Source organism: Sinocyclocheilus anshuiensis, unplaced genomic scaffold (assembly GCF_001515605.1).
Source record: "Sinocyclocheilus anshuiensis isolate Anshui unplaced genomic scaffold, SAMN03320099.WGS_v1.1 scaffold250, whole genome shotgun sequence".
Taxonomy (NCBI): Eukaryota; Metazoa; Chordata; class Actinopteri; order Cypriniformes; family Cyprinidae; genus Sinocyclocheilus; species Sinocyclocheilus anshuiensis.
In genome coordinates, this window is record NW_015547652.1 from 18,202 (window position 1) to 28,281 (window position 10,080).

The 10,080-nt window shown below is 37.0% G+C and overlaps 1 protein-coding gene across 1 annotated transcript in view; it reads right to left on the minus strand.

Moving 5' to 3' along the window:
* Positions 1-5,442: 5,442 nt before the first annotated feature.
* mafgb (v-maf avian musculoaponeurotic fibrosarcoma oncogene homolog Gb) overlaps positions 5,443-10,080 on the minus strand; it is a 27,672-nt gene continuing 23,034 nt past the window's right edge. The window contains exons 2-3 of the mRNA XM_016504206.1: positions 8,125-8,192; positions 5,443-7,337 (exon numbers count right to left, since the gene is read on the minus strand). Coding sequence (XP_016359692.1) covers positions 6,858-7,337; positions 8,125-8,192 — 548 coding nt within the window. The 3' untranslated portion in view covers positions 5,443-6,857. The remainder of the gene's footprint in view (positions 7,338-8,124; positions 8,193-10,080) is intronic.

Consider the following 10,080-nt stretch of genomic DNA (forward strand, 5'->3'; position numbering starts at 1 on the left):
TTGGCTAATAAAGGTGTGTGTGTGTAATATATATATATATATATATATATATATATATTACAAATATACAGATATATATACAGATTTCAAATAAATAATGTAAAATTATTCACAGTTAAAACTAAATAAATAATAATTAAACAATCTAATACGCTAACTAACCAGCAGCCAAGATGCAGATGTTGTTATAATGCTTGATTTAAAATCAGTCAGAAATATAATAAACTAAATGTAGCGATATAATATATTTCTGCACATCCGAAACTGAAAGAACAATTTTTATTGTGCAGCACAACTGTTGATAATTCTAATAATAAATCAGCATATTACATAGACTTCTTTAGAAACATTACAAGTCTTACTGATCCCAAACTTTTGACCGCTAGTGTATATATATATATATATATATATATGTAAATATATATAAATACATATAAAAGAAATTATAATTGCAATAACTGTACATAAATATTTAAATATGTTAGTTTTGTGCACAGCAGTATATTTGTAGGAACTGAAGATATCAGGAAAGAGTCTCCAGTGTATTTGCAGACCCTGATGAAGATGAAGATGAAGATGAAGACGAGGGACTCCATCAGAAACACGGATCCGTCTCCAGACGTCCCTCAAGACTCGCTCATGTTTTACTAATGTCAGGCCAAAAATACACCGCCGAGAGCGACTTCAAACTAGGTCATCTGCTACCTTTCTTTCTTTCTTTCTTTCTATCCGTCTCTCGCTCGCTCGGGGTCCATGACAAAATAAATAAATAAATAAAATGTGGCAATGCTATTCACGGCACACCTAAAAAAAAAGGCTTCAATTCAGGAATATTTCTTATGCGTGTTAAATTAGGTCATTAATGCCACACTCCTCAGACATAAAACCCACAAACCAGCTGTTTTTCAAAATGTGTTTATTAGTCATATACAAAATAAAGTAAGCTGTATATCAACAAACATACAGTATATACATCAATAAATTAAAGACGCCCGACTGACTGATATTTATATACCAATACATTATATTACTTATCTACAGATTGCAAAAGTACAATAACTTAGTTGATAAATACTTACAATTAAATGGACTTCCACGGTATCTATACTTCCCATACGAAGAGCTATGATATCTTCATTTAATACACCCCATACAGAAAAACAACAGAACAAATGTTCTTTTTTTAGACAAAAAAAATCCAGCTTGACACATTTCTGACCGAGTCACTTATGAGTCACAAAAGAGGGGGGGGGAAAGCTCGATTCGAGAATATTAAGAAGCTGAAGTGCATCTAAAAGCATGTTATTTCACCTCTAGAGAACATAGATAGTGCTCTTTCCTCGTGTTATTGATCAGAGTCGAGGAAGAGTCACTGAAACCCATCCATTTAGCAGCAGGATGAAGAGCTAGTGACTGAAAAAGGTCTCTCTCTTAGACCAGAAATCAACTCTTGAGAAGATCCTAGACTCGTTTTTTTCCTTCAACCTGAAAGGAAACGTTTTAATGCGTGTCCCACGAGGCCCGGGAGAGAGAGCGAGCAGAAGCACATCGGGCCGTGACGAGAGCGAATGCAAGTCCAGATAATGTGGGAGTCTGAGATGAGAGTTTGCGGGAGAAGTAGGACAAAGCCGGCGACTCAAAGGAAGTTCAGGATTTGCCCGGCAACAGGTTGAATCCGGATTCATTAAAAACTATCAGCAAGAGATATGTGCGGTTTTGGCAAGATTGCACTGCAAAAAATGCTCTTCCTCTGTATTTTTGTCTTTTTTTCATCCTCAAATCAACATGCATTTGCACTCTTAAAAATAAAGGTGCTTCACGATGCCATAGAAGAACCTTTTTTGTCTATATGTGACCCTGGAGCACAAAAGCAGTCATAAGTCGCTGGGGTATATTTGTAGCAATAGCCAACAATACATTGTATGGGTCAAAATTATACATTTTTCTTTTATGCCAAAAATCATTAGGATATTAAGTAAAGATCATGTTCCATGAAGATATTTTGTAAATGTCCTACCGTAAATATATCAAAGCTTAATTTTTGATTAGTAATATGCATTGCTAAGAACTTCATTTGAACAACTTTAAAGATGATTTTCTCAATATTTAGATTTTTTTGCACCCTCAGATTCCAGATTTTCAAATATTGTCCTATCCTAACAAACCATACATCAATGGAAAGCTTATTTATTCAGCTTTCAGATGATGCATAAATCTCAATTTCACAAAATGGACCCTTATGACTGCTTTTGTGCTCCAGGGTCACATATGGTTCCATAAAGAAGCTTTAACATCTGAAGAACATTTCTGTTTCACGAAAGCTTCTTTGTGGCGAAAGAAGGTTCTTCAGATTATAAAAAGGTAAGAAAGAGATGGTTCTTTAAAGAACCTTCGACTGAACGCTTGTTCTGTGGCATCGCTGTGAAGAAGCTTTTAAGCGCCTTTATTTTTAAGAGTGTACTTGAGATGCAAAATGAATTTAGATATTAAGTCTGAAAAATGATGAAAATGGAGTGAGTTTGATTAAAACGATTAAAGTCAGAGAAATAAACATTCAATGGAAAAACAAGATGATTTTTCTGACTCCATTGGCAGATTTTTTCTGCTTTTTCTTAACTATGAAATCAATAAAAATGTAAATCTTATTTTCAAAAAAAGTAGCAATTAGGTGAGTTTATGCTTAAAATAAGGTTTTAAGTTTTAAGGTTAGGTTTTCTGAAAAATGCTTTCAAAAGTGAGTGAGTTTATGCTAAAAACAAGAAAACAAATCTGCCAATGGAGTCAGAAAAATCAACTTAATTCATAGGAAAAACAAGATCATTTTTCTGACCCCTATGGCTGATTTTTGTCTCGTTTTAAACATAAACTCATTAAAGATTCTCATTTTATATAAAAAAAAAAGGTATCAAAATTAAGCGAGTTTGACCTTATTTTTTCTTGTTTTGAGCATGAACTCACTTAAGATTTGGAGCCCTATTTTCTGAAAACTGCATCAAAATTAAGTGATTTTATGCATAAACCAAGAAGGAGTAAAAAAAAAAAAATTTTGTTTTGTTTACGTTTTTGAATTAGGTTTATTTTCTAACCCTGCTGACACACACGTGTTCTTGTTTTAAACTTTAGTCTTATTTTTTTGAAAAAGGCATAACATTAAGTGAGTTTATGCTTATCTCTTCTTGTTGTAAGCATAAACTTCATAAACTGTATCTTTTTTCTTTTTTTTTCAAAATATCAAAATTAAGTGATTTTATGCTTAAAACAAGAAAAATATCTGCCAATAGGGAATGAAAAATGAACTAGTTTTCCTTTGAATTAAGTTGGTTTCCTAATTGTTCTTGTTTCAGTTATAAACTCAATTAAGATTTGAAGTCTCATTTTATATAAAAAAAAGTATCAAAATTAAGAGAGTTTGATCTTATTTTTTCTTGTTTTAAGCATGAACTCACTTAACATTTGGAGCCCTATTTTCTGAAAACTGCATCAAAATTAAGTGATTTTATGCATAAAACAAAAAAAATATGAAAATGAACTAGTTTTTCCTTTGAATTAAGTTGGTTTTCTAATTCTTCGTGTTTCAGTTATAAACTCACTTAAGCATTATTTTCTGACATATCAAAATCAAGTCATTTTTCTTTCATAGTAAATGTGTCTAGATTTAAGCATTTAAGTTAATATTTGTAATTCTAAGAGAATGATTGTTTGTGTCGGCCTCGTGGGACGTGGCACTGTTTCTAACAGCGAAACTAAACGTTCGGTTTCAGAGCCTTTGTTGGGTAAATCTAGCGCTCGTCATCAATCGCTGCGATTATTCACGGACGACAACTTCAAGCACAGAAAACTAGATTCCTACCGAGAGGTCGTAACCACTCCCTACCGCCAGCTCATTTGCATATAGTTCACTTTTAACACCGAGTCACCACGACGACCATAACGACAACAAACGTGAACGAGCTGCTCCTCGTGGAAGAGAAATTCACCAGAGGATCAGGAGCCTCATTATTGGGCATCGTTTGTGAGGAAGATTTTTTCGTCTTTAAAACCGTTCGATACATCGCCTATAGAAACGCCACAAAACCGCCACAGCCGATAGGAGAAACGCTACCATTGGTTACGAAAGCAATGCCGAAGACTTGGTTACGAAACGATTTCACAGATTAGCCAGTCAGAGGAAGATATTTCTGTTGATTTACATCGAGAAATAAAAAAAAACCCGTCGCACAAATACACCTACAACGAATCCGTTCTTAAAATGCCAGATCAGTGCGGATCAGATCAGACCGGATCAGGGAAAAATCATTCAGACTGTCACAAGATTAGACTAAACGATAAAGAACCTTGTGCTGTAATAAATCATTTTTCAGAGCATTAATGCTGCGTTCACATCATATCGCAAATACTACTGCAAATATCAGCTTCTGAGTGACAAGCATCACCTCTTTACAAAAGAGTTTGTGACGTCATGTAAAAAAACAGGCAAAGTGGAAGATTCTGCAACACATACGATGCATTTTATAAACGCTTCAGCTTTCCGTAAGAGCACACAGAGCTAAAAATCAATGTACTGATGGAGTATTTCACGGTTATCAACGACTAAGTTTGCAAAAGAGCAGAAAATTGCCAGAAACTTTCCAGAATTTTTTTGAACATTTTCGAAAATTTACAGGAAGTTTTTTTTCACCCCTTTGCATCCACAACAACAACAAAGCAACACATGGATTCATTTTAGCATTACATGCATTATAAATTAAAAAATACTCAAGTTTGCATAATCATAGAAATTTTAATGAGCAACATTTTGGTAAATCAACCTTACAAAACATGCAAACGTGTGAGCACATCACTTAAACTGAGTACAATCAGCTGTTAGTAATAAATAATTATGTGAATGTGAATTTTTGTAAATGTGTTTAGTTTAATCGGAGGCAAGGCGATTTATTACCAACAGCTGATTGCACTCAATTTAAATGATGTGCTGCTCATAGTTTATATGGTTTGTAAGCCTGAGGGAGATCAGTTGACTGAAACATTGCTCATTCAAATTTCTGTGACCATGCAAACATGTGTTTTCTAGTGTGTTCATAAGTTTCTGTAATTTAACTAGAAAAACTGATTGATTGATTTGGATGTGCGAGGCGCCACATATTTTTTTAGCATTATGTGCATTGCAACAGAAACAACTTCAGAGTCCAAGGTCTAATAATTACAGTAATTCTAAAGAGACGTGAGCGCACCATTACAACAGCTCTGAGTTTTACGTCTGGACAAACAATTTGGCCAAAAAAAAAAGACATTGCAGATAGTGTCCTGAAACAATTTCGGACAGCTCTTTTTTTTTTTAAGGTTGAGAAAAGGAATATTTTGAGCAGCGTCCCATCAAGAAGAGCTGGTTTTCACTTCCCTGGCATTAAAAGAAAAAAACTCGAAAAAAGAAGAAAAAAACAACAACAAATATAATATACCATAGAAACGTTTTACACCAAAAAATATATAAAACTCACACGTCACATAAAAGGACTTAAACGCAAGCAATGTGGCCACATCCCATACATCCCTGCGCTCGCGTTTGTGTCCCATACACTTAAACATGGAGCGCACAAACGCTCACAGGGGATTCTGGGTAAGCGGCGCTCATCGCGCGCATTCGTCTGAAATCAGAAGAGCTTCACATCCACGTCGTAAACAACACCGCCACCTCACCAGTACAAATCACACCACACGCGCTACTCCACAGTTTGACGCGCCTAGCCACTAGAAAAAGCTATTGACTTCAATAGTTAAGCCACTTTTGGTACAATTGCAAAAAAGAGAGCTATCAAACAACTTTATATTTCTTTTTTAAATGTTTTATAAATAATGCAAGATACTCTGTAATTTTTTTTTATATATAAAATTCAAGACTCCACCATATAGACAAAGATTCTTAGAATACGTTACGCAATGTCACAGCAACAAAGTTATGGTAAAGCTTGTGAGATTCACCAGTTTATGTCACGCAACAGTCCGTCCTTCAAAAACAGAAACTTGGATTTTTTTTCTTGTTTTTAGTCCAAAAGCTGGCACAGAACACACACACACACACACACACACACACACAAAAAAATCTCTCTGGATTTACAGACAGCGACAGACATGATAACCTTCAGCGTGAAGGTCGCACAGCATGAAATAACACAATACGTCGCATAACATAAACCTGTTATTGCCTTGCCAATAAAAACAATCTCCTGTCCTGAAACGGACGACTGGAGCGCATAAACTGGTGTCAGATTCTGATAGCTACCATATGAACAACTTCAGCTGATTTGACTCCGCCTCCTCTCCTCCTGCCCGTCAGCGATTGGTCAGTGCATAAATGAGGCTCAGGTAACGGGAGCTTCTCATTGGCTGATACTCTCCTACCGCGGGAAGCTTTTCCTTTGGACGGTGGAAGAGTTTTAAAGTGTTTTGTGCCTGCAGTCCGTAAAACCAAAGGACGGAAAAATGGCGCAACAGCACATACGAAGTGAAAATCAACACAAACGCTGTATAAAAAGTACAATATTACAATGACAAAGAAAACACTTGGACCCCATGTGAAACGCACGATACAAAGTCGCCGAAGTTTGTACAAAAATTACAAATCTCACAGCAATACAACACACATCCACCAGGAAAATTTGGCTGCATGGTTTTAGATTCGAGTTTAGCAATTTGGAGATCGTTTTGGAAGCCCAAGTGAATTGACCATCCTAGATGTGCTTTCCTTCGTTTGTAACCCAGAAAAAGCCCACATTAGAGAGTACTGAAGGGGTTTTCCATCAGGAGCGTCCCGCACCTAAACCCTCATGCACTGACCAACCCTTGCTCTCCGTGCGCTACTAAGACCTCGCATTGGTTTTCGATTTAACTATCGTGATAACACTGGTGGCTCCCACCTTCCCGGGAACGAGGGGCCCGATGACGGAGGCCAAGGGCCCTCGGGGGGAGATGGGGACGGCCGCATTACAAACCGGGGCCACGGGCCCTCGGGCCACAGTTCTGGCGAAGCTCTGCAGAGCCTCGTATTTGGAGCGCAGCGCGTCCAGCTCCACTTTCATGCTGGCGTTCTCCGAGGCCAGCTTCTCCACTTCCTGCTGTAGCTCCGCCTTCTGCCTCTCAAGCTCCTCCTTCTGCGTGACGCGCTTGACGCGGCAGCTGGCGGCATAGCCCCGGTTCTTCAGTGTCCGCCGGCGCTGCTTCAGCTGAAGGATCTCTTCTTTGGTCAGGCCGCGCAGGTGCTGGTTGAGCTCGCGGACCGACATGGACACCAGCTCATCGTCCGTCAGGCTCGTCCCGTTCTCGCCGGGCTCCCTCTTCACCTGAGGGTCCAGGAGAGCGTTAGTTAACATCCAACTTATTTAGAAGAACACAAAAAGATATTTTGAAGAATGCTGGGAACCAAACAGTTTTGGTTCCCATTGGCTTCCATTATATTGACAAAAATGCAATGGTAGTCAATGGGGACCATCCACTGTTGGGTTACCAACATTCTTCAAAAGGTCTTCTTTTGTGTTCTTCTAAATGTCTTTTAAATATTTTAAAGAATGTAGGTAACCAAACAGTTTTGGTTCCCATTGGCTTCCATTATATGGACATAAAATACAGTGGAAGTCAATGGAAACCAAAACTAAAACATTTTTCAAAATATCTCCTTTTGTGTTCTTCTAAATGTCTTTTAAATATTTTAAAGAATGCTGTTAACCAAACCGTTTTGGTTCCCATTGACTTCCATTATATGGACAAAAAAATACTATGGATGTGAATGGGAACCAACATTTTTCAAAATACCTTTTGTGTTCAGTTTTGGAACGACGGTGAGTAAATGATGATCATTAATAACATGGATGTAGTAGTCCACCCAAAAATTACAATTTTGTCATTATTTACTAACCCTCGTGTCATTATCGATTCCCATTCAATTCCATTGTATTTTCTGTCAATATATTGAAATTCAATGGCAACCGAAACTGATTACCAACATTCTTCAAAATATATTTTTTTGTGTTCTGCAGAAGAAAGTCAAGTCATACACATTTGGAACAAGTCGATAATGACAGAATTTTAATTTCTGGGAGGACTATCCCTTTAAAGACAGACTGCGCTCACCTTCAAGGCCTTGTTTCCTTTGTTAGTGGTCGTCATGCCACGAGGAACCGCTGCCAAGCCACGCAGATCTACAAAACAAACACGTATTAGACTGTGGGACACCGGGAATCTAGAACATGTGACGTCCGGTCAGGCGAAACTCGTTTAATCATGGAACAGAGCTTCATATGAGCTCAAGGATGAGAAACAGCAAGTGAAAGCAAAAGAGTTTTGATATCTCCTGCCACGTGTGAAAGGAACCAGCCACCTTACTCTGAAAAAAAAACCACACACAAAAAAACTGGACTAGTGAAAGTGATAACTTTGAACCCACGACTTCCTGTTTCAGACTTCCTCTGTGGTCGTGGCGGTTGGGAGCTTAATGCTCTACAACACCTTCTCTGCATCTGAGCCTCGCTGCAGGCTGATAGGCTGCTGAAGAGCCAATAAGAGGAAGGAGAAGCGCTGAGAAGGAAGTGTGGCTTGGGCCGCGGTCCAGGGGATTACCAGCCCGATGAAGGGCGAGCAGACAGCGATCCGTCGCTCGGAGAGGAAAACCGGATCGCGAGGAATCGAACCGCAATGAACGACAATCACATGCTGAATCAAACCGATCAAATACTGACGTCGCTTCATACAAACGCCATTAGAGTTTAGCAAACGTCTCATAAAAACAGATTACAGTTATTTAGGGCTTATAGCTTTAAAAAAATCTTATTTTACAATTGATTTAATTATATTCAATATATATCTCAGTATGTGTGTATAAATGATTTTGTAGCCAATTAGATTCTAAATATTAAAATGTAAAGTAACAATCTAGCTTAAAAAAAGATAGAAGCTTTTTAATATTTAATCATTTTCATTTGTATGCACCAATGATAATAAGCAGCGATATTTACCTATATATTTATTTCACTAAAACACCCTAGCAACTGCACAGCAACCTCCTAGCAACCATCTAGAAGAAAAATTTAATAAATTGAATTAAAACGGAATCAAGAACAGAATCCAGAACAATTTAAATTTTGGAAAAATACAACTAATTGTATAGGACCCAAGGATTTAACAAATTGTTAAAGTTTTATCAATTCAATTGAGTTGATGTTATTTTTTTATGACTAAAATTGAATTAAAATTAAATTTAAATAGAATAATTTGAATTTTACAAAGATAGAAAACAAACAAAAACTGATTTCAGTGGGCTCAAAGAATGAATAAAATGTTAAAGTTTGATCAATTCAATTGAGTTGGTAATTTTATAACATTTAACATAACATTTGATTTTTTTAAAATCCAGAAAAAAATTTATTGGGAAAAAATTGGAATTTGGAAAAAAATTAATTAGATTTCAAAGGGCCCAAAGACTGAATAAATTCATAAAAGTTAAATGAATTCAATTGAGCTGATATGATTTTTTAGACTGAAACTACTAAAAACTACTTCTAACTGAAAACCATTAAACAAGCTTTTAAAATTTCAATCTTAAATTCTTAAAACTTACAGATTCTTAAACTATTTTAAACTTTCAGACTAGGTTTTCTCAAGCCAACCTTAAAATTGGTCTACAAACTTCACTATCTAGTTAATATTTGATATATTGTCCAGCACTGATAAGATCTGCAGCAATATTCACTCATTTGTAATCATCAGTGTTTTCATACGTCATTCATAATCAGAAAACTCATCAGCAAAACATGATGGAGAATGAAAGAGGACGCACGCACGCACTCACACACACACTCACACACACTTACTCATACACACACACACACACTCACGTGCATGCACGCACAAACACACACACAGACACACACACAGACACACACGCACGCACACGCTCTCACACACACACACACACACACTCTCACACACACACACACTCTCTCTCACACACACACACACACACACACACACACACACACACTCTCTCACACACACACACACACACACACACACACACACACACACTCTCTC